Raw genomic sequence first — 26,575 nt, forward strand, 5'->3', positions numbered from 1 at the left:
TGTAACAAACCTTTGTAGCACATATTTCAACCTCTCTCCTTCCTTAACCTTAACCTATCAAGCTGTTGCTTCAATCTGTCTTTCTTGATGTCTTTCAGCTCAGTATTTCCTTCAAACATTTCAACCACAGCATCAAACATGGCCTTAGCAGTAGTGTGATGATTCACACATGTCAAGATCTCCTATGACAAACCCAACTTCAACATGGATAGTGCTTTATCATATTTCGTCCTCATTTGCGTCTCCAATGTTTGGTTGTTACCAGAACCTTCAACTGGAACATATGGGCCATTTTTGATGAAGTTACACACATATCAACATCATTGTAACAAACCACAGCTTCAAACAGGACTTTCCATCTAATGTAATTTTCCTGTCCTAACAGCCTTGGAATCTTGTTAGTAGACACCTCTTGGTCATCCATTGTGCATAAATGTTTTTGGTAATTTTGAAAAAAAAAAATAGAAATGAAGATTATTAAAACTTGACAAATTTTAGAAAAACAATCATATCTGAGAATGAAATCCTTGGATCTAATGAAACTGGATGGATAAGACCAATATCTATACTCAAATAAACAATAAACAAGGTAAATATGAGAATAGAAAACTTTTAAACCTTAACAGATTGTAGATCTGAGAAAATGAAGAAAAGAGTTGCTGACGTCACTATCCAATGAAACAGTGCTCAGCTGACGTCAACATTCTTCTTTTTCAAAATCAACAAATAATCAACAATAACTTCACAATCAGCAACAACAGATCATCACAAGGGCAGAAACGAAGCTTTGATACCGCTTGTCACGATCGATCTATCAACCACAAAATCAGTCTTGTAACCAACAACAGCGTGTTGACAAGACGGTTACGAGGTCTGCTCCTGTGAAGATCCAGTGAACATCAAAGGTGGAATCAATGATATTCAAAGTGTTGCTAGACGAAAAGAAATAAAACAAACACACAAAGTCTCTCAAAAGATTTCCATTAATATTATCAAGAATACAATGAAGATCTGTTAGGGTTTCTAGGTGGAATGTTTTTGTGTGAGCCAACTTTCCATACAATATCATTCCTTTTTCAAGAAAGTGTCAGCCGTCAAATCACACAATATTCGCTCAGTGTCTATTGTCATAAATGTGCCCTAAAGGTTCCTTAAATAGGCACACCTAAAATCTTCACAGTCCCTAATGATTGTTACAAAATGTATTCAAACAAATATTACAAGTGTAAACATGTCTTCGAGTGGCTCTCATCTTTTCCGAGCAGACCTGGTAAGCATAAGTGTGACTGGAACCGTTCTTCGAGCAAGGTTTACTTAGAATATTTCCCTTAGAAATATTCTTCAAGCAGACTTCAATCTTCTTGATAATACCAAACTTTGCTCGATAATATCCTCCGAGCAAACATGTTCTTCATTGATCCCTTCAACCTTTTGTTACTTAACTTATTTAAACAGGTTAAGTGTGCTGGTGACACTGTAGCTTGCTCGAGGTTGAACCTTTCTCGTTGGAAGTCCTCATAATTATTTCTTCGTAACTTCCTTCAAGTGTGCTTGGACCACTGTTTATTGAAACTTGCTCTATCCACCAAAATACTTGGTTTCAGCTTGGTTAAGTCAAGGGCTTTCTCTAAAACAAACCTTGCTCAACTTGAAGAACAAACTTACTTGATGAAGTGGAGTTTGCTCGAATTAACACTTAGAAGAATTTTAGAAGATAACTTTGCTTGAAAGTAAAATACCTTGCTTAAATAAGTTCTAGGCTTGCTCGAAGTACAAAGTTTGCTCATATTTCATACTTAGACATTTCTTTTGACGAGGTTGAGAAGATTTCAATCTTTCCTTGTCAAATCTTGATCCCAACGGTTTGTTATCTTCATCTCCTTTTATGTTCATAACTATGCTCATCATGAGCTAAAACTCCATTACCATATAATTTCTATGAAGAAACTTTGTTTTACTTGATGATTATATAAAAAATGTGATTTAGTTTTAGTAAAGTACATGATTATTTTCCAATTATCCTTTGATGAGAAATGTTTTGTCACTTTAACTTAACAAATCAAGATTGATGATTAACAATTATTCATGATTCACACATGTTCTTGGAGACTAGAAATGGTAAAAGAATATCTTGATAACTTATCTAAGATAAAACACGGATCCTTATATTGTAAGGAATGTGTAATTATAATCTACTTAAATCAACCAATGGGAGGTTTTGTGACTAAACTATAATGTGACACCCGGTAAATTCCCAATCCCTTAAACCAAGTAATCAACCTAAATATTAGGTAATTATGTTATATGCGCCCTGCGCAAGCGCGCTATGTTAATCAGCGCGTGCATTTGTTATGTGCGCCCTGCGCGAGCGCGCTATGTTAATCAGCGCGTGCATTTATTATGTGCGCCCTGCGCGAGCGCACCATGTTAAGAACCAGCGTGGGCATATGTTATATGCGCCATGCGCGAATGTTTTGGCTTTATGTTTTCATGTACCTTAACGCTATGTTGTCTAATGGGTTGACCATCCCGCATGATGCTAAGGCGGGTGCATCCTAAATCGTTTATGCGCGTACGGAAGGGAACTAACCTCCCCGCATGGCGGGAACATTGAGAGCTAGTTTGTCTGAAGCTCCAAGATGGAATTGACTTCAACATGACTGATCACTATGTTGAAATACCAAGACCACCTGGAGAATCTACAAATGAAACTCAATGTCCCTAACTGCGAGAGGTTACGCACCTACCCGCAGCAAAGAAATGTCCTTCACGCAGAAAGCTATGCGCACAAAGTAATACGCACAGAACACTTAGTCTATTCTCCAGATGTAAGGAGATTACTCCCGCCCAAAAGGAAACAGTAGCGTGTTTCAGAGATTTTCCACTTTTTACTGTACACTGACAAAAGTACCTGAAAAAGCATACTGTAACATGAAAAGTCAACTGTCAGCCACCCTACTCCCACCAACCACAGACCTGCATGTCCTGACCAAATCAAATCAAATCTTTTATCCACTACTCCACTTTTAAATAAATAATAATAATTTCCATACTTTATCATCATTACACCTAGATATGAAAAGATTACAATCCCCTAAAGCAAGGGATTGTGTTCCCTTGAGTTTGCCTATAAATATGTAACCTAAATTATCACCCAAACACACTTCAAACTTCTCTCTTAAGAACTGCAAACTTGCACTAATCATCTCCCAAGCATCCATTGTTTTCATTTCCGATCCTGTTGCTAGACCTTCAATTCAAAGGCCAACACCAAGAAAACCCGAATCTCGATTAATCCCTTAACAAGAACCACAGGTGAGTCTCACAGCCCCTATTTTCACTATTTTCACTGTTTTTAAACTGTTTTCGGGGCGAGGGACACGTACTTAAATTACGATTTATCATGGTATACTTACAAGCTATGCAAACGATTATGTGTTTAAATTATGTTTCATAATGAGTAATGCAAACGGTTATCTATGATTTACGATGTATGTGCGCCAGAACTCGAGTAAGTGATCACTTTACCATTGGAACTCTAAGGGTAGGGACTGCTGGTTTGATCCGCCCACTCGTAGGGGTCGCACCTCTTACACAGACGAGTGCCTAGTATGGTCATGGGGCAGTACTATGGGATTGAGCCCGCTCGTAGAGGTCGCTCCTCTTACGCAGACGAGCGCCTTGTTTTCCGGCACAACGTCCGCGCGTAACCCGCGGGACGGTATTACAGTATTATTCGCTCGTAGTGGCAGCGCCACTTTGCATGGACGAGCACGACTTTTCAGAAATGTCCACGCGCAACCCGCGGGACGGTATTACACTATTTTAGCTCGTAGTGGCAGCGCCACTTTGCATAGACGAGTACGTTTTCCAGAAACGTTCGCGCGCAACCCGCGGAACGGTCCTAACAGAAATATGTTGTCAGATCTATGTTTTCATAAGGTGTATCAAGAATATGTTAGACATGAAACCAGAAATGTGTTTTAATATGATTTTCGCCAAGGCTATGACGCGATACGATTTATCAAGTTACTAAAACTTGTGAACTCACTCAGTTTATACTGATTCAAATGTTTTACGTGTCTTTCAGGAGATAACTAGGTAGCGCATGGAGTCACACTTAGAGCACCTCACGCTGAACATCTAAAACTAGCTTTTTGGAAGATTTTAGTTCTATCCCTTCGATGCGCGTGATTGTTCTCGCCGCGCAAGGGGATATGGCGTGGAAATCTTCAACAGTTTTTATACTTGGATGTTTTTATGTAATTTTTAAACAATGTAATGTATTTGTATTAAACAATTCACGCGCAATGAAAATCTTATCTTTGAATGTTTGCAATGGCCCGTACTTAAGTATCAATCCCCACTCACGCGCGCCCGGCTGTTTCCGCCGTTCAGGGCCGGGTGTGACAGATTGGTATCAAAGCACTGGTTATAGCGAACTAGGAAAAGAAGTTTTAACCTAGACTATAACCGTTGGGGAATCGCATGAAATATTTTTCAAAGAAAATATTTTCAAAAGAAACTATACACACACTTAGGAACACGGGTCGCACAGTGTCTAGTGAATAAAGATAAAGAACATTATGTGCTCAGAGTACATGCGCTAAGTTTAATATATTTTCATTCTCTTTTAAAGCGAGAATGCCTCCAACTAGAGCCAAGGGAATCACCATGACACCCGAGGAACTCGCGGAAATAATCGCGCAGGCGATCGCGACACATGAGGCCAGCAAGGCCGAATCAAGTCAGGGTCGTCAGAACGAGACCCCAGAACCCGAATCAGGAGCCTTGGACAAATGATGCTCCTATAAGACATTTATGGCCTGTAGGCCTTGGCCATTCAAGGGTACCGAAGGGGCCATTGGGCTCTACAACTGGATTGACAAGATGGAGACAGTTCTCTCCATTAGCAGATGTAGTGAGAACCAGAAGGTCCTTTACGCGACGTGCATGTTCCAAGAAGCAGCTTCGTCTTGGTGGAAGCTTCAAGTGAAGACTTTGGGGCGAGAAGTTGCTCTTCACAAGACCTGGGAAGAACTGAAGGAAATGATGATGAGAAAGTTCTGCTCTCGCGCAGAAATCCAGAGTCTGCAGTAGGAATTCTGGAACCACACCATGGTAGGAACGGATATCGACGCCTACAACAACCGGTTCAACGAGCTTTGCCAGTTGGTGCCAGACATGGCAAACACGGAGGAAAAGAAGATCGAGAGGTATATTTTTGGGTTACCTCCTGTTGTTAGGGTTCCGCTCAACGCCGCAGCGCCTCCAACCTTTGATGAGGCTGTAGCGCGGGCCATCACCCTTACAAGGGATACGGTCCGTGCGGGTATGTTGACTACGCGCGGAAGCGAGCAGCGAACCTCTGACTCCAAGAGGAAATGGAACTCTCACCACCGAGGGTCCGACTCCAAGCAGCCACCGTTCAAGAAGCAGGAGAGCGCAAAGGTTTACGCGATCCAAGCCGCGGAGCCATCAAGGAAAGGATACAGCGGGCCTCGCCCGTGGTGCAGCAAATGCAAGTATCACCACGAGGGTGAATGCGCAAGAATCGAATGCGCCAAATGTGGCAGACCAGGGCACAAGGCGATGAATTGCCGTATCAGAGAAGCTGGAGCGAGCGACAGCTGCTACGCATGCGGGAAGCCAGGGCATTTTAGTCGGGATTGCCCGCAAAAGGGAAACCAAGCTCGCGGGAGAGCTTTTGTGATCGGCGCGGGCGAAGCTAAAGAAGAGCCGAATGTGGTAACCGGTACGTTTTTGCTTAACGGCCATTTTGCATCTGTTTTATTTGATACTGGCGCTGACCTAAGTTTTATATCCGCTGAGTTTAAAAACTCCCTAGGCTTAGCAACCAGTAGGCTAGACACGCCTTATACTATAGAACTAGCCAATGGTAGGCAGTTATGCGCGAACGAAAGAACTGAACAATGTGTTATAGTCATGGGAGGTCACGGGTTCAATATTAACTTGTTGCCAATAGACTTGGGAAGTTTTGACATTGTGGTAGGTATGGATTGGTTAGTCGAGAACCACGCGGAAGTTATTTGCCATGAGAAGCAGGTTCGGATCCCACTGTTGAACGGAGAAACCTTGGTAATTCAAGGGGAAAGAAGGGGAGTTGCGACAAAACTGATTTCGTGCCTAAAGGCGCGCAAGTGCCTAAGGAAAGGGTGCTACTCCTTTCTGGCGCATGTAGTAGAGAAGAAAGGAGATGAGCGAAGAATTGAAGACTTACCGGTAGTGCGCGAATTTCCAGAAGTTTTTCCTGAAGATTTGCCCGGATTACCGCCGCCGCGACAAGTCGAATTTCGTATTGATTTAGTCCCAGGAGCTGCGCCAGTAGCTCGAGCGCCTTATCGATTAGCTCCATCTGAGATGCAAGAGCTATCCAATCAGTTACAGGAACTATTGGATAAGGGTTTCATACGCCCAAGCTTTTCACCTTGGGGAGCTCCAGTACTGTTTGTTAAGAAGAAGGATGGTTCCTTCCGGATGTGTATTGACTATAGAGAGCTGAACAAGCTGACAGTCAAGATTCGGTACCCCTTACCGAGGATTGACGACTTATTTGACCAGTTGCAGGGATCCAGTTATTATTCAAAGATAGATCTACGGTCAGGATACCACCAACTTAGGGTCCATGAGGAAAATGTGCCGAAAACAGCTTTCCGAACTAGATACGGCCATTATGAGTTCTTAGTGATGCCTTTCGGGCTAACTAATGCGCCGGCTGTGTTCATGGATCTGATGAACCGCGTGTGCAAACCATACTTGGACAAGTTTGTGATTGTGTTTATAGATGATATTCTGATTTACTCTCGGACCAAGGCCGAGCATGAGCAACACCTGAGATTGATTTTGGAATTGTTGAGGAAAGAAAAGTTGTATGCGAAGTTTTCCAAGTGCGAGTTTTGGCTTAGAGAAGTTCACTTTCTCGGTCACGTTGTAAACAAGAAAGGAATACACGTTGATCCTTCCAAAGTCAAGGCCATCGAAAACTAGGAAGCGCCAAAAACCCCAACTGAGGTGAGGCAATTCCTAGGACTAGCTGGCTACTATCGACGCTTCATTGAGAACTTCTCCAAGATAGCTCTACCACTGACCGCGCTAACTCAGAAAGACAAGAAGTTTGTTTGGGGCGAAAATCAGGAAGCGGCATTTCAAAGGTTGAAACAGAAGTTATGTAGTGCGCCAATTTTGTCTTTACCCGAGGGGACGGATGACATCGTCGTTTACTGCGACGCTTCACATCAGGGACTCGGATGTGTCCTTATGCAGCGAGACAAAGTCATAGCGTATGCCTCGCGCCAACTCAAGACCAATGAAAAGAACTACACAACGCATGATCTGGAACTTGGAGCGGTTGTCTTCGCGCTAAAGATTTGGCGCCATTACCTCTATGGTACAAAGTGTATAATCTTTACGGATCACAAGAGCCTCCAACACATATTCGATCAAAAGGATTTAAACATGAGGCAACGAAGATGGGTGGAGTTGTTGAATGATTATGATTGTGAAATTAAGTACCACCCTGGAAAGGCGAATGTAGTAGCAGACGCGCTAAGTAGGAAGGAGCGAATAAAAACGCTACGAGTCAAGGCTCTAAGGTTGACCATTCACGCAGATCTCTCTACCCGCATCCGAGACGCTCAGCAAGAAGCCTTGAAACCAGAGTTTGTTAAAAACGAATCCCTTGGGGGTATGATTAAGGATTTGGAGCTCAAAGAGAACGACACTCGATATTTTGCTAACCGCATATGGGTCCCTCTCAAGGGAGGATTGCGCGAGCAAGTATTAAACGAAGCTCACAAGACGCGGTATTCCGTACATCCTGGCGCAGACAAGATGTACCAAGATGTTAAAGCGCTGTATTGGTGGCCCAACCTTAAAGGCGCCATCGCGACATATGTCAGTAAGTGCCTGACGTGTTCGAAGGTAAAGGCTGAATACCAGAAACCATCAGGGTTGCTTCAACAGCCAGAAATTCCCATGTGGAAGTGGGAACAAATCTCTATGGACTTCATCACCAAACTGCCAAGGACACCTGGGGGTTTCGACACGATCTGGGTTGTTGTGGATCGGCTAACTAAGTCAGCGCACTTCCTGCCGATCAAGGAAACCGATAAGATGGAAAAGTTAGCCCGATTGTATATTCGAGAAGTAGTTTCAAAACATGGAGTCCCGGTGTCCATCATTTCTGATAGAGATAGTCGGTTCACCTCAAGATTTTGGAGATCGTTACAAGGGGCTTTAGGTACTCGTCTTGACATGAGTACGGCATATCATCCCCAAACGGATGGACAAAGCGAGCGAACAATCCAGACATTGGAAGATATGCTGCGCGCGTGCGCAATCGATTTCGGAGGTAGCTGGGATGCTCATCTCCCATTGGTTGAATTTTCTTACAACAACAGTTATCACACAAGCCTCAAGGCTGCGCCGTTTGAAGCTTTGTATGGGCGCAAGTGTAGATCCCCACTGTGCTGGGCTGAAGTGGGTGACAAACAAATGACTGGTCCAGAATTGATCCAAGAAACAACAGACAAGATTTTTCAGATACGGGATCGCCTTAAGACAGCGCGCGACAGACAGAAGAGCTACGCAGATGTGCGAAGGAAACCGTTGGAGTTTCAAGTAGGGGATAGAGTACTTTTGAAAGTCTCTCCTTGGAAAGGAGTCCCCCGTTTCGACAAGCGAGGAAAGTTGAATCCGCGCTACATTGGACCATTTGAGATCCTGGAAAGGATCGGTCCGGTTGCTTATAAACTCCGTTTACCCGCCGAACTCAGTGGAGTTCATGATACGTTTCATGTGTCCAACCTCAAAAAGTGCTTATCTGACGAAACGTTGATTTTGCCGTTGGAAGAGATTCACATCGACAAACAACTGCACTTCGTAGAAGAACCTATAGCAGTAACCGATTGGAAAGAACAAAAGTTACGCAGAAGCAGAATCAAGTTAGTAAAGGTTCAATGGAACTCGAGGCGTGGGCCTGAATTCACTTGGGAAAGAGAAGACCAGATGCGCATGAAATACCCACACCTCTTTCAGAGCATGACTTCTGCCAGCAACGTCTCCTAAATTTCGGGACGAAATTCGCTTAACAGGGAGAGAATGTGACACCCGGTAAATTCCCAATCCCTTAAACCAAGTAATCAACCTAAATATTAGGTAATTATGTTATATGCGCCCTGCGCAAGCGCGCTATGTTAATCAGCGCGTGCATTTGTTATGTGCGCCCTGCGCGAGCGCGCTATGTTAATCAGCGCGTGCATTTATTATGTGCGCCCTGCGCGAGCGCACCATGTTAAGAACCAGCGTGGGCATATGTTATATGCGCCATGCGCGAATGTTTTGGCTTTATGTTTTCATGTACCTTAACGCTATGTTGTCTAATGGGTTGACCATCCCGCATGATGCTAAGGCGGGTGCATCCTAAATCGTTTATGCGCGTACGGAAGGGAACTAACCTCCCCGCATGGCGGGAACATTGAGAGCTAGTTTGTCTGAAGCTCCAAGATGGAATTGACTTCAACATGACTGATCACTATGTTGAAATACCAAGACCACCTGGAGAATCTACAAATGAAACTCAATGTCCCTAACTGCGAGAAGGTTACGCACCTACCCGCAGCAAAGAAATGTCCTTCACGCAGAAAGCTATGCGCACAAAGTAATACGCACAGAACACTTAGTCTATTCTCCAGATGTAAGGAGATTACTCCCGCCCAAAAGGAAACAGTAGCGTGTTTCAGAGATTTTCCACTTTTTACTGTACACTGACAAAAGTACCTGAAAAAGCATACTGTAACATGAAAAGTCAACTGTCAGCCACCCTACTCCCACCAACCACAGACCTGCATGTCCTGACCAAATCAAATCAAATCTTTTATCCACTACTCCACTTTTAAATAAATAATAATAATTTCCATACTTTATCATCATTACACCTAGATATGAAAAGATTACAATCCCCTAAAGCAAGGGATTGTGTTCCCTTGAGTTTGCCTATAAATATGTAACCTAAATTATCACCCAAACACACTTCAAACTTCTCTCTTAAGAACTGCAAACTTGCACTAATCATCTCCCAAGCATCCATTGTTTTCATTTCCGATCCTGTTGCTAGACCTTCAATTCAAAGGCCAACACCAAGAAAACCCGAATCTCGATTAATCCCTTAACAAGAACCACAGGTGAGTCTCACAGCCCCTATTTTCACTATTTTCACTGTTTTTAAACTGTTTTCGGGGCGAGGGACACGTACTTAAATTACGATTTATCATGGTATACTTACAAGCTATGCAAACGATTATGTGTTTAAATTATGTTTCATAATGAGTAATGCAAACGGTTATCTATGATTTACGATGTATGTGCGCCAGAACTCGAGTAAGTGATCACTTTACCATTGGAACTCTAAGGGTAGGGACTGCTGGTTTGATCCGCCCACTCGTAGGGGTCGCACCTCTTACACAGACGAGTGCCTAGTATGGTCATGGGGCAGTACTATGGGATTGAGCCCGCTCGTAGAGGTCGCTCCTCTTACGCAGACGAGCGCCTTGTTTTCCGGCACAACGTCCGCGCGTAACCCGCGGGACGGTATTACAGTATTATTCGCTCGTAGTGGCAGCGCCACTTTGCATGGACGAGCACGACTTTTCAGAAATGTCCACGCGCAACCCGCGGGACGGTATTACACTATTTTAGCTCGTAGTGGCAGCGCCACTTTGCATAGACCAGTACGTTTTCCAGAAACGTTCGCGCGCAACCCGCGGAACGGTCCTAACAGAAATATGTTGTCAGATCTATGTTTTCATAAGGTGTATCAAGAATATGTTAGACATGAAACCAGAAATGTGTTTTAATATGATTTTCGCCAAGGCTATGACGCGATACGATTTATCAAGTTACTAAAACTTGTGAACTCACTCAGTTTATACTGATTCAAATGTTTTACGTGTCTTTCAGGAGATAACTAGGTAGCGCATGGAGTCACACTTAGAGCACCTCACGCTGAACATCTAAAACTAGCTTTTTGGAAGATTTTAGTTCTATCCCTTCGATGCGCGTGATTGTTCTCGCCGCGCAAGGGGATATGGCGTGGAAATCTTCAACAGTTTTTAAACTTGGATGTTTTTATGTAATTTTTAAACAATGTAATGTATTTGTATTAAACATTTCACGCGCAATGAAAATCTTATCTTTGAATGTTTGCAATGGCCCGTACTTAAGTATCAATCCCCACTCACGCGCGCCCGGCTGTTTCCGCCGTTCAGGGCCGGGTGTGACATATAACCACCCGAAGTTGTTAGAATTGGTATTTTAAAAATTGAAGTCAATCCTAATCTTTATACTTTACTAAAACTACTTGCTTACTTAAATTGGCATTCACGTGGTAGACATGAAGTTATGCATGCTACTTTCTTTTATGTCATAGGGTAAGTTCACTTAGAAATGAGGGGCTATTCTATCATATATTATTAAAGCAAGTTTATCACATGTTTACTTTAAAATTATCAATGAAGAATGAAGTGGATTCTTGATTTTAGATGGTAACCTTCATATAATTGATATACTCCTTTAGATTCTTGTTCACACACACACACACACACACACACATATATATATGAAGGCTACCTATTCTTAAAAGGTTTGAAAATCACCCTAAAATGATTATATTCTCCGATTAAATTAAATTGAAGATTAATTGTTAGAAATATTTGTGTCCACATATCGATACTTGGTTCATACCAATATTATTCTACATATACGATAGGTACACTTGCTTATTTTGTGTGTGGTTAGTCTTAATAGAAATCACTTTTATAAATTCAAAAACGATCTTGTGCGAAAACTAAATCCATCATATTTAACGACTACAAACACAACATCAATAATCCGCTCGAGCAACATGACCAATAAACCTCATGAACTTAGGTTTGTTCTCAATAGTATGTCAATAATAATTTTTTATTCGCCTCATTGTATCTTCACTCATATGCTCAAGAAGCATTATATTTTCAGGAATCTCTAGATCTTTCACCAGGTTCGGCTCCAAATGATTAATTATAAGCTGTAAGAGTCATGGATAGATTAAAAATATATTATTCATGTGAAGAGTAGTACAGTTCTCCTTCAGGTGATAAAACACCAGTTCAGAGAAGTTGAACGGCTTGTTGAGTACAAATTCAACAAAATCCGATTGCGACATGATTCTACACTCATCGAATCCACCTTTACATCCACCAAAGCAATGTATAAGTACATGTAATAATTACTTATAATGTTCACAAAGATAGGCCTTGTTGTACTGGGACTTTGTCAGATCGCCATTATACTTTAATCTTCCGAATAATCCCCTTATCAGTCTTTATCAAGCTCACATCTGTCATAATCGGTATCTGGAAACTGTAATACTTTACGTATCAAAGCAACATCAATCACGATCTTCTTATCTTCAAATTCAGCTTCGATATGATTCTCCTCTGGAACGTCCTTGGCTGAGTTCCAGAAAGATCTAATGATACTGAAGTAAATAGGCACATCCATAGAAATAGCATAATGTATTCTCGATCGTTTGAGAAACGCTATAATGCTACCAAACACCGCTCTTCAAAGAAATCTTAATTTAAGAACGCATAGATATTGTGCTTCTTATCATAAGGAAATTCGATGACTTGTGCTTCTTTGTCTAGTTGAGCTATGGGATTATTAGCAGGTTGATCTACTTGTTGTTCTTGGACTAACTCAGACACTTGAAAAATAGGCTCTTTAGTTCAGGAACATCAATAGGCATATTGTCAGCCATATCTATAAAAACAAACGAATCAAAACCATAATTTTACTTTAAAATATCAAATGTTTTCACACTTGGTGAAACCATTCACATTCTGATAAAAATATATACCTAATGACCACGTTCGTTAAGTAACATTAACGAATGACTTCATTCTTTAATTCAATTAAAAAAATGACCAACATTAGCACATTTGCTAACATAATCAAATCTCATTCGTTTATGAACTAACTAAAGACCCTTATTCGTTAAGAATCATAACGAATGTTTACATTCGTTATCAAAAGTAACATGAATAAGAAACTCATTCATTACTAGATAAATGAATGTGTATAAACAAATGGTCATTTTGACCAGAAAATGCCAAAGTCAAATTTATGATGAACAATGAAAGTCAAACTCTCAATTTGAATTCCTAAATCATTCAAAAATCATGTGTCACGTTAACAGTTTGGATGTATATATATATATATATATATATATATATATATATCATTGATATTTAACACTTACTAACGGATTGATTATCACAATCGTTTTTAGGGATCAATTAATCAACTATCAGTTCGTTAACAGATTTACGATTAATCCTTTCAAAACTGAATCATTAGATGCAAAAAGAGTATCAATCTACTATTTTATACCTTCTAATTTCAGTCCAATACTGAAACAAGCACAAATACAATGTTAGAATTTCTAAGAAAATTTTTCAAGAGTTTCTCTCTTGTTTGCTTGTATCGAGGTTAAAAGTGGTGAATGAATGGATGGCCATTTGTTGTATTGGGGTTTTCATAGTCTGAATCTCTTGCCTTGTTTCTGAAGACAACAAATGATCTCATTTGTTATAATACATTTAACGAATGACCTTTCATTCATTAAAATTATAACGAATCACCATACATACGTTATTTAGTAACGAATAACTCTATATTCGTTATTTAACATAGTTAACGATTGAACCCCCATTCGTTATCAGTTTAATGAATAAGCCCTCATTCGTTATCGGTGAGCGAAAGAAAATGTGATGTAATAACGAATATAACACATTTGATATTATCTTTAATGAATGAATGCTCATTCGTTAGACTAAAGTAACGAATGGCCATTTACCTTTAATGAAATGAAAATTTTACCATTCCAAACCATTAAATTAACCATCAAAACCAACTTTTTGATTGATGTTTTACCTTAAAATACTTTAAAAAATTTACCCAAAGGTAAATATTTACATTAAAGGATCTTACTTTAGCTAACTTAACTTAAAATCGTGGGAAAAATCTTTTTCTTTTCAATCTTTAATTCACTTAGCTCGGTAATCGAAAATAACGCGGCAACTAAATTGTTTTTGGATTTTTAAGTTTTTAAATCAAAACAAAAGTAAAAACTAAAATATTAAATGAAAAATTGTAACGTAAACAACGAAAGCAGTGCATATTTTTGTGAATTATGCGGGGAATTATATTAACCAAGAAATCCGTCCACCACAGTTTTATATTACGCCTTTATTATAACTGGTGTTAAGTCAGTCACTAGTATTGTTGTCCACTGAAATCTTATTATAAATATTACAGAAGTTTCTGTGATATGATTTAAAGTTCAATTAGGGCACAAGATACCAGAACTATCAGCCTCTAATCTCGATTCAGAATTATTTTGATTTTTACCATGTCACTCAAACTTGACTTAAACCTTGAAATCAGTTGACCAAAATACTTTGATTTTCAGTTTAGCAATCTAGCAAATAATCCCCACTACAAAATATACCCTCGTTATCAAGAAATACTTCGAGTCCCTTTCCCATGGATGAGTATGCACAATTCCATATGTTCGACTTACATACATTGTGTCCCGTGTGGTCTGTTTCTTAATGGTAATAAAACGCGAGCAATGAGACAACGTATGACTTACAGCGTAGCTTGATCAAGTCAGAAGGGAATTTGTACAAAGTACAGTCGTGATCAAGTTTAATGACTATAGTGGCAGATAATGCGGGCTCGCCTTTTGAGCATAATAGTATTCACCGAAATGAATACCCTATTGAAAACCGCATAAAGACCCAATGGTGTCCAAAAATTTCGAAGCATCCCATCAATACAATATTTAAGGCCATAAGATCATACATCGTTGAAGTGTTAACCACTAACCAGACGCTTTAGTCATTTAAATTTGTAACATTATTAGTGATCAAACAGATTTAAGGCTTGAGTATGACAGACTGTTACATTTCTAACTTAATCACCATGACTTTGTAAGAGACTAACACCTCTTATAATTTGACAATTTTTTTATACCACATACTCTTTTGTTTTAGAACTACCAATGCACTAATACAATTAAGCACACAGTCTGTTTCGCCTATTTTTTTACTGGATTTAGGATATAAATGATCAAGGTGATACCATTTTCCCTTTTTGCTTGGAATCTCATTCGGAGGAGCATTTTCAATGTTTTTTGAATTTTAAAATATTTGAATGTTTTAGGATTTTATCTATACAAACAGAAAGCACAATATTTTTGTATTTTTCCCATTTTTCTCCCCCTAAAAATCATAATATTGAAGAAAGAAAATTAACTATAATAAAACATGTACAAAAACAATAAAAATGATTATCCAAGCTTAGGAATATCAGCAAATGATTTTAAACCATTTAAACCAAGCAAAAAATTTAAATCGTGTTTTATCAAACGATTTGCTAAAAAGGTCTGCCTTTTGATGATCCATGTGTACCTTTTCAATGTCAATTAGTTTCTTTTCATAACAATCACGGATAAAATGATAACGAATTTCAGTATGTTTTGTTTTAGAGTGGTGCACGAGGTTTTTCGTTATACATATAGCAACAGAGTTATCAATAAAAATTGGAGTAGTAAGAAACTTCAAACCGTAATCCCGCAAGTGTTGTTGGATCCATAAAACCCGTGAACAGCACCTCAAGACTGCTACATATTCGGCTTCAGCGGTTGAAGTGAGACCGTTGTCTGCTTCTTAACTGTCAGGAAACAAGTTGGATTCCTAAAAAATGACAACCCGCCGTTGTAGACTTGAAGTTGATCTTGCATCCTCTGTAGTCGGAATCTGAAAAAGTCGTAAGATAAAAACTATCATACTTGGGATACCATAACCAAATGTCGGGATTAGCCCTCAAATAGTGGAAAATATGCTTCACGGACGCCGGATGAGTCACTCGAGGACTCGCTTGATACCTGGAACATAGACAAACAGCGAACATTATATCAAGACGCGATGCAGTTAAATACATTAAAAAAACCTATCGATGCTCGGTAGAGGGTTGGATCAACGGTATCCTCCGATTTCTTTGTTGACAAATTGTGACCAACGGGAAGAGGAGTAGAAGGGATTTTCCGGCAGTTATCTTGAATCGGCTCAAGATATCATTTACATACTTCGTCTGATGGATAAAAATCTCTTCGTCAGACTGATGAACCTATAACCCTAATAAGAAACTAATCTCTCCTATTGAGCTCATCTCAAACTTTGTTCGCATCTTCCTCTTGAAGTCCTTACATAACTTGTTGTTTGTTGAGCCAAATATAATGTCATCGACATAGATCTGGAAAAGAAGCAAATTTTCTTCAACCGTCTTGTAAAAGAGAGTGCAATCGATAGTCCCTCGTTTGAAGCCACTATCAATCAAATGGTTAGTAAGTGTGCTATACCAATCTCTCGGGTCTTGGTGAAGACCATTAGAGCCTTGTTTAATTGGAAACACGCTCAGGATAGTCTGGATGATTGATTGCTATCACGGATCTAGTCTATTGATATGAGATACGATTAGAATACGTTAACTATGTTTGTTGAGAGGCATATGGACAGAGTAACGAGGCTCAGTCGATAATAAGAAGAACTCTTAACTAAGTGATAACTTACAGGGATATATATATATATATATATAAGAGAGACCTCATCCGTTATACAAGCCATAACGAATGAGTGTTATTCTATATCATACATTAACACCATTACATTACTATAACGAATCACCACATTCGTTAACATCACTTACGAATGAACACGAATAAACATGGAGACTCATTCGTTATTAGCTACTGTAACGAATGATCCTTACAATATAGCGAATGTGCATATACATTTACCAAAATACCCATATACTTCATATTAATAACAAAAATACATTAAACAAAGACGAAGACATAGAAACGTGTATCAACATGTAATTCCCATAATTACTTAAGTAAATGATATGCATAAATGAATTTTTCTAAACTCTTGACGATTAAACTAATAAAGCAATTTAATCTATGGGCATTAACAATGAGTTTGTATTTAAAGTTGGTACAAATATTGACTTGGTTTGAAGGATGCCAAACGTGGCTCTCATGATGTAGTTGAGATAGATCGTTAAAATCTCAAAATGAGATAAGCCTTATCTGGAGCCTTGTATGAAAAATTCGTTTAGGCTCAGCGAATTTTAACGGGCTTTATGTATTTTCATGTTTTGACTTTTTTCGACTACTATATATTTATTTCACACTTCACAACCAAGCTCTAGCTGAATATTTGGCTCGTTTAAGGTACTACACCAAATTGAGCCGAGCTTAGGCTCGTTTAAAAGTTTTCTCAAAATACATAATTAATTAACAATGTATATAAATGAATTAATAAACAAGAAAAAACCTGATTCAAACCTAAGTTTGAAAAACTCACGAGCTAAGCTTAAACTTTAAAAAAAGACCTCAAAACAAGCCTTGACCTCGAGCTCCAATAAGCAGCAAGTTGAAATAAGTCCGACTCATTTACACCCCAAAATTGAAGATTCAAAGGATGAGATCATTCATGATTGGGTCATTAATACATCTAAAATCATTGTGAAAAAAAAAGAAAAAGAAATCTTATCTTATTTAATTTTACTATTCTAATAAAGTAAAATAACAAGCTTTAGGTGTCAGGTCTGTATTCAATACTAGCCTTATTATCCCTCCGAATATTCTAATATGTTATCTCTTGCATCCTAGGTATTCATGAATTATGGGTCAAAACAATTTTAACAATTAAGTTATAAAATAGTCATTTTTTTTCTTATAATCTTCTAGTCTCACATCATTCATCCTAGTTAATAATGTGTCATGGGTCAATACCATTTTGGAAATTGGGTTATAAAACTGTTGATATTGACTAACGATAAGAATACTTGTGATAAAATAACAGATGTTTGTATATAAGAGATTTTATGAAATTTATAAATTTGAGATCGTATACTTCTTGTTGTTTATACTATTTATTTTATTTTGTTCAACTTTAATTTTATTCATTTATTTTGAATGATGTGACTTATTTATTTCAAATGATAAAACTTACTTATTTTTATAATTTAACAAACAACATATAACACACCTGTTGAAAAGCTAGTAAATAAATAAATATAAACTAGGGTATAGCATGTGTTATACACGGGTGGAAAAACATGTCAACAAACATAATAAATTTAAACAACAAATTCAAGCAACACAAAACTTCTTCAAACTTTCGGACCAAAACGTTAACCATTTGCATTGTCTAGATATTAAAAGTTAAAAGTTACAATAAGTTAATGTACACCGAACAACCAAAAAACATCAACAAAAGACATAAACATGTTCTTTCATATTAAACCACCATCAACTTCTTCAAACATTCTACCAAAAGAAACTCATTTTGCTTCACCACATGAAAATACAATAAAACAATAGCATCCAAATTAAATATACCATAATGTATTAAATAAAATAACATACAAAAACAAACAAAGTAAAATGACAACATAAAACATCTTTCTAACTTAAACCATTTAACCAAAAAGATATATCAATAAAAATTAATATAAATATTTTCAAAATATAAACAAAAAAATTTTCCTCATATCGATAAGCATAATTTGATACTCTTTTAAAACAACCCGTTTTGAAATATTTTCAAAATAGTTAAAAAAATATAAAAAAAAATTGGAATTAGTCAACTTCAAAAATTATGATTTTTTTTATTTTTGACCAATCTTGCAACAAACTTTTAAATTACTGACATTAATATTTTGTTAAACTTGCAAAACATAAAAACGTTTTACAATAAATGAATTTTCAAATAACTTTGGAAAGATTAAAAAAAAAATATGTTGACTTTGGAAAAATATTTAAAGGTGTAAAAATATGATACGAAAATATGTATACCATATATACATGTATTTTAATAATAAATATTTTAAAAACGATTAAATTAATTGTTATATTTAAATGAGAATATGATTAAAAACATTACTAACGAACGTATATGAATATCCCGCACAAACAAAAAATGTAATAGACATGTATTTAAGATATTGACATTTTATGTTGAGTATATATTAGCAAAATGAATTAAATTATAATATATTAAATGGTTATTTAAGTTATATATTTGTTTACCAAAATTTCTGGAACTATCAAAACTAATAGTCGGTCAACAATATTAAAGGAAGTTATTAACTTTAAAAATTTTAGAAAACACTGACCCATATTATAGTCAATTCCAAAAATAAATAAATAAATTATAGTCAACTTATTTATTTGAAATTTGAGTTATTAATTTGAATACACGTAAAAAATAATAATTATTAATAATGACTTTCAATTTTATTATATGATTTGATTAGAATATAATAAATTGTTACTTAACTTGTAAATCTGTTTACCAAAATTGTTAAACGAAATTTGTTATAGTCAAAGATCCTAAATACAAAAAATATTACAAAAATCATGGCATAATGTAATCTTGAAATTATTAGTTTTTTTAGTCGATCCATAATTAATATTATTTTATTACCGTCAATGAAATATGCATTCAATTTTGTTACAAACCATTATCATTAATTTTGACATTTATGTCTAATTATAAATTGTTCAAACATAAAAGATAAGAATATTATGGAGATTGGAAATTAATAAACATTATAATATGGAGAATGGAAACCAAAATTTTTCATAACCAACTATAATATATCATTTTTTAGAATTCAAATTCAAATAATATTTTGATTTTTTATAGTGCATTAATTGTTACAGTTTCCATAACCAAATGATAACACCCATTAGCATTAATTGTGACATTTATGCCTCATTATACATTGGTCAAACAAAAAAGATGGAAAGTGTGTGAAAATTAGGGACTACTCAAAACGTAATCTTACTAATGGAGATTGACAATAATATTGACAGTTGAGTAATATTTTTTGAAAGTGCAAAAAATATACATAAATAATAACAAAAATATACATAAATATTAAACAAAAATACATAAATACATGAATAATAACAAAAATATACATCAATATTAAACAAAAAATAAGAAATCTTATCAACAAATCCTCAATCTATGAAATTAATTGTATCAAGTTGGAGACATAACCTGAAATGAGAAAATTATATATTAATATTAATATTAATCTCACATAATAAATAAATTACCAATTATAGAAGATTTGAATTATGTAAACAAATATTGTAATTGATAACCGGAATATTTGAATCGCGCTACCGGAAAAACGAAATAGGGAAAATCTCCATTGTATCTTCGATTTTGATATAGAACATAAAGAGATTATAAGAAAATCATGTAATAATTAATATAAACACAAACAAAACGGAAAACAAAAATCTTACCGGAACTTTACCGGAAAGCCGTAATAACTTCAAAATATCAATTCAATCTTGGATTTTGATATACAACATAAAGAGATTATTACAAAATCATATAAAAATTAAAATAAATATAAAACCATATAGCAAAACCTTACGGACAAAGATATAACCTTGCCGGAAAATCATATAACATTGTTGGCCATTAGAGTATAATATATAACCTTACTGGAAAACGATTAATCCCGTTCCACATTACCGGAATATAAAAGATGGTGGAGTTAGTAAGCCGAGAGAGTGAGAGATTAAAATGATTAGAGTGGAAAATCTGGAGGTTCAAATATAGTTTGTGAGATGATTTGATAATAATAAAAAAGAAAATAGATGACTTGACAATAATATGACATTGATGTGGAGAGACTAATTAAATGACATGTAAACAATTAGATGTGAATAGAGTACTTGAATGACATTGCTTTAATAGTATGGTTAGGGAATTGACATGTTGACAATAACTTTTGCCTGAATAGTATTATTAAATTAAACTAAGACCTTTCGTAAATGACCTATCGGACCCTTTCATCCAACCCAACAACTTCAACATAAGACCTGACCTTTCGAAACCCTAATAAAGCCATGAGGAAAACCCTGTTGAAACCAAACATCCCAATTTGCAGACCTAATAACCGGTGGGTTTTCACCGCAACCGCACCACCACCGCCGGAATGGGTCGAACCCACCACCGACACATCCGACCTGACCACAACGCACCCCAAGCCCTCCCCATGGGTCCGCCAAATCACCAACCTCTTAAACGACGACGCTTCATCCCAAATGGAACCCAAATTAGAATCCTTTTGCCGCAAATGGTTCATCCGATTATCCCCCAATTTCGTCTCCCACATTCTCTCTTCGGGTCGGGTCAAAACCCAACCCGACTTAGCCTTCCGGTTCTTCAAATGGGCAGGTACCCAAAAGGGCGGTGGGTGTAATTACCATCATACCCTTGAATGTTATGCTTTGTTGATTGATATTTTATGTGTCTGGAAAGATGTTGAGAAAGTTAAGTATGTGTTTAATGAGGTTAAACAAAAGGGTTTCTTGATCAATATAAAGTCTGCTAATTTGTTGATTAAATCATTTGGGAATGTTGGTTTGGTTGAAGAATTGTTGTGGGTTTGGAAAGAAATGAAGGAAAACAGAATCGAACCGACGCTGTTCACGTTTAATTTCTTGATTAACGGGCTGGTTAATTTGATGTATATGGAGTCTGCTGAACAGGTTTTGGAATTTATGGAAACCGGGTTGGTTAAACCCGATGTGGTAACGTATAATACGATGATCAAAGGGTATTGTAAGTGTGGGAAAACGAAGAGCGCGTTTGAGAAGTTTAAGCGGATGGAGGAGAGGAATATGGAGCCTGATAAGATTAGTTATTTGACTTTGAGTCAAGGTTTTTATTCGGATGGTGATTATGATTATTGTTTGAAGCTTTATAATATTATGGTGGAGAAGAAGCTTGAAATCCCGCCACACGTTTATAGTTTAGTGATTGGTGGTCTTTGTAAAGACGGGAAGCCGATGGAAGGCTATGCGTTGTTTGAAAACATGATTCAAATGGGCGTTAAAGCCAACGTTGCGATTTACACTAGTTTAATGGACGCGTATGCGAAAACCGGGCACGTAGATGAAGTGATTAGGCTTTTCGATCGGATGAATAATGACGGTTTTACCCCCGACGAGGTCACGTATGGTGTTATCGTGAACGCTTTATGCAAAACTGGTAGGGTGGAAGAAGGGTTAGAGTATTTTAAATTATGTAAACAGAATAAAGTGGCGGTTAACGTGATGTTTTATTCAAGTCTTATAGACGGTTTCGGGAAATCTGGGAGAATAAACGAGGCTGAGAGGCTTTTTGAAGAAATGGTTAGTGATGGGTGTGGTCGCGATTCGTATTGCTACAATGCGTTTATTGATGCGTTGGTGAAAAACGATAAGGTTGATAAAGCATTGATGGTTTTTAACCAGATGGAAACTGACTGTTGTGATCAAACAGTGTATACATATACGATTATAATGAACGGGTTGTTTAATAAGCATCAAAACGAAGAAGCGTTAAAGATTTGGGATTTAATGATCGATAAAGGTATAACTCCGACTCCTGCTTCGTTGCGGGTTCTTTCAACCGGGCTTTGTCTTTCTGGTAAAGTGTCGCGCGCATGTAAGATTATGGATGAGTTGGCACCGATGGGGGTGGTTTTAGAGACCACGTGTGAAGATATGGTTAACGTTTTGGTCAAAGCGGGTCGTGTCGACCAAGCTTGTAAGTTGGCGGATGGAGTTGTGGACCGGGGTCGGGAGATACCTGGGAGGGTTCGTACAGTTTTGATAAACGCGTTGAGGAAATCTGGGAATTCGGATATGGCGATGAAATTGATGCATAGTAAAATCGGGATCGGGTATGATAGAAAGGGTTCTGTGAAGAAGCGAGTGAAGTTTCGGGTGCTTGTTGACAAGTGAGTTTGTTGAAAAGGGTATTTTTGTAATTTTGTAGATCGCAGTTTTTGGATGGCATATAGTGAAGCTAGCTAAGCTATCTTGATATTTTCGGTTACTCTTATACAGCGTTAGATCATTAAGTGTTAAAGCTTAACTTAATTTGGCAAGACATGAGGTCCCAGGACCAGACCATTAAGGGTTGGGTAGTCTCAGCTTTATCGACTTGGGTTGGAGTCGGTCAGGATCGATTCTACATACATAACAAATATTTTTAGCCACATACGCAACCATATTCTATTTACAGAATATATATTCAGCTTATAATTCATTAAAATTTTGTGGGTTTCTTTGTTCGGCCCAAATAAGGTTGTCCAAAGACCAAGTCCCTTTAAACTCGTGCTCGGATCATTTACTATTAACTAAATATTTATCTGTTTCATTAATAATAATATTTGTTATGTATACAAGAACATTTGTTATGCAATTATATAAGGTGTGGAATTTTATATGTATATCTATTTATACTACTAGTTAAAAACCCGTGTGATGCGGCGACGACAGGAAGTTAAGACGCAATAGTCGGTCTATGTTGGTTGGTATCAGTTCAGTTCGTTATGCGATTGTTTCACTTCATATATTTACAACGCAGTTTTCCTATTATGCTTGTATAAACGCTTTATATTTGCAGCAGGTTTTTCTATAGGATTAGCAATAATCTTATCTATCATTGCATAAAAGTTAATAGTTTTAATACTAAAACACTCAACCAAAATCTTAAACGTTCAGCCAAAAACCTAAAACGCTCAAAAACACTCAAACGGTTTTCGTGAAAAAAAGTAAAAATTTGATCGACTAACCATCCAAAACTGCTTTTTCGGTGAACCAATGATTATTGGATATGTATTTACGATTCCAAGATATTAGGATGTGTTTTTATGGATCGATTTCGTGAAGGGGATCGGCGTACCTATTGTACGTTAAGGTATTATTGTATTGAAATAATATATAAAAAGCATTTATATAAAATGAACGGAATGTTATACCTTTCTACAACAGACATGGGTTAATATGAATAGAAAGGGGGCACCCTACAAGTATCTCATACACATAAGCCGCCTCAAGAGACCACATCACGGAAGAAAAGAATGTTCAGTTAATATCTAAGATAAATATATAATTATACAAAATAATTGTTTTGTTAAATCTAAAACGCATACAACCAGAAACGCGTCTTCGAATTTTGATACCGAACCAGAAATCTGTCTTCAAACCAAAATTGTCGAAACGAAATTCAGCCGCAAAGTTACTACTGAACCAAAAAAGCGCTTTGAATTTTGACCTGCACTTATTATCTGAAACATGCAGTTCCTTTAAAAAAAAGTTGACGCGTAAACACTTTTCAATTTGCAGAAATTAAAAACCTAAATCAAAAGCTGACCCGTTTACAACTATTACAAAACCTGTAGTTTTGACTATTTTATAATCAAAATTACAACCGTGACCAAAATCCCCCCCCCCCAGTGGCTATTCGACTAACCCCTTGAAAATTGAAATAATGTTAAAATCAGATTGACCAGTTACCAAAATTTGACCAAAGCGGGTTTGCCACTTGCAGCATAAAATAGAAGAAAATACTCGTGTTCATGTTTGTTTGTCTAAAAAGTGAAAATGACGTGTTTGTTTATGTGTGTTCGTATCAAACCTAGAAAAACATAAGTGAATTTAAATGAACAGTGAGAGAAAAACTTATTTTTACTGCTGCAGAAATATGTGAGCCATAAATCCATCTCGTCATCTTAATCTATTACTATTGCAAACAACTGCAAAAATAAGGTTACACAAAAGCATAAATATATATAGCAAATTTGAATAATAATTTTGTTAGCTTACTTGCATAAAGTTGACTCTGAAGATGGGTTCATTACACCTTTTGCAGATCTCCTGTGCTTTCGACCAGTGGTTCCAAAAATAACTTCATGCAAACAAGATTTATTCCAGCTTATTAAATACCATAATTAACTCTTCAACATAAGAGTAAATAGAAAAATCAGAATTAAACTCTTGATTAAACCAATCTTAAACTCTAAAAATTGATCGTGATCTACTACTTAAAACATGACAAAGGACATTAATATTAATATAAATGAAATTTACATATGTTGATGATTCAACCCGACCCATAAATTAAATTCCAACTTTCTAATAAGCACAAATATTTGACTTTTAGCAAACTGGTCAAATGAGAAATAGCGGCCATGTTTACTTCGCCAAAATAAAAACTTTTTCCAATTCCTAAAATACCCTTGTGCCAAGTTCTACAAATTTGACCTGTATAAGCTTCCAAAAAAATCATTATATGTGATATGTTCCAATTTAGACAATTTAGATAAATGTATAGTTCCATCCAAAGGCAAAAAAACAAAGCAGATTATAGCAATTACCAAAATATATCATTGAGTAATCAAAAGAGAAAAAAGATTCGACAAACAAACCTATAAATAGTGTTAGGGAAAGCGACAACCGATAACAATGGAACTGACAGCAACGAAGCGGATGAGAAACCTGCACAATACACCCAGAAAACAAATCTCATTTCAGATTCAAATAACCTTTTGGTATCAACACGGACATTAGTTCAAGCAAAACCAACCACACTACACATCGATTACTTTTAAAGTATTTATGGACATGTGTATGTCAAGATTATTAACAAAAGCATTGATTTTAAAATGATAAAAACCTAAATAATAACATCAGGTTATGAGCCTATGACAGCTACATCCAACTGACTCAATTCAAGAGCAAAAACAAAGGATATGAGAGGTTAAGAAATATCCGCATTCTTTGTTTAATTTCATGTTTGATTATTAACAAAGTTAAAGCTAAATGAACAAACATGAGTATGCCCTATTGGTGCTTGTTTGATTTTTTTACAGGCCTAATAACCCAAGCACACTTAATTTCATGTAACCCAAACACGTCCAATATGGTTGTATCTAAATTGGTTGAATTATTAAGAGCAAATATAAAACTTGTTGCAGGGCTGATTTTCTTCAATCATTGTTGAAAGTGTTAAACAAGCAATGCCCCCATGCTCTTTTAATCCATAGTATTCCGCAATGCATCTACAACACAACCCATGTATCAAACATCTTCAAACATTCATTTAATAAAAAGTACTGGCCCATTTAAATTAACCACCTTTATTATGTTCCAAAATATATTTGCAGGCTACAAAATAATCGAACCAGGAGCATTCAAACCAGAAAAAATATTGAGCAAAGCAAATAAAATCAACACATCAGCATTAGCAAAAAAAAATAAAAACAAAACAATTGAAACTGTTTCTGATTGTAAAAAGTGTAGATTTTTTGACCCGTTATCAAGTTGGTGTGGTAACTTTAGGATTTTTGTTTTAAAGCCAATAAAATTTACCTTAAAACAAGCAAATTTTAATAAACAAAATTTAAGATTCCGAAATATATTCATGGCTGCTTATAAAATATTGTTTCAGTTTTTGTAAATGAAAAACAAATACAGTACATTAATTTGCATTGCTTTGAAACCGAAATAACCAAAAACCAATTCGTTTTGGAATGCTATAACCAAAAAGATCGGTTTCGGTTTCGAATGTGGCTAAAAACC

General features: G+C 36.7%; 1 protein-coding gene across 1 annotated transcript; it reads left to right on the top strand.

Annotated features, from left to right (window-relative positions):
• Nucleotides 1-21,067: 21,067 nt before the first annotated feature.
• On the top strand, nucleotides 21,068-22,990 carry LOC143594438 (uncharacterized). The gene has a single exon (XM_077073757.1). The coding sequence runs from the start codon at nucleotides 21,068-21,070 to the stop codon at nucleotides 22,949-22,951; it is 1,884 nt and encodes a 627-aa protein (XP_076929872.1). The 3' UTR covers nucleotides 22,952-22,990.
• The last annotated feature ends 3,585 nt before the right edge of the window (nucleotides 22,991-26,575 follow it).

This window comes from Bidens hawaiensis, unplaced genomic scaffold (genome assembly GCF_021521415.1).
Source record: "Bidens hawaiensis isolate Kalapana, Puna unplaced genomic scaffold, B.hawaiensis_p1.1 tig00043631_1, whole genome shotgun sequence".
In the NCBI taxonomy this organism is placed as follows: Eukaryota; Viridiplantae; Streptophyta; class Magnoliopsida; order Asterales; family Asteraceae; genus Bidens; species Bidens hawaiensis.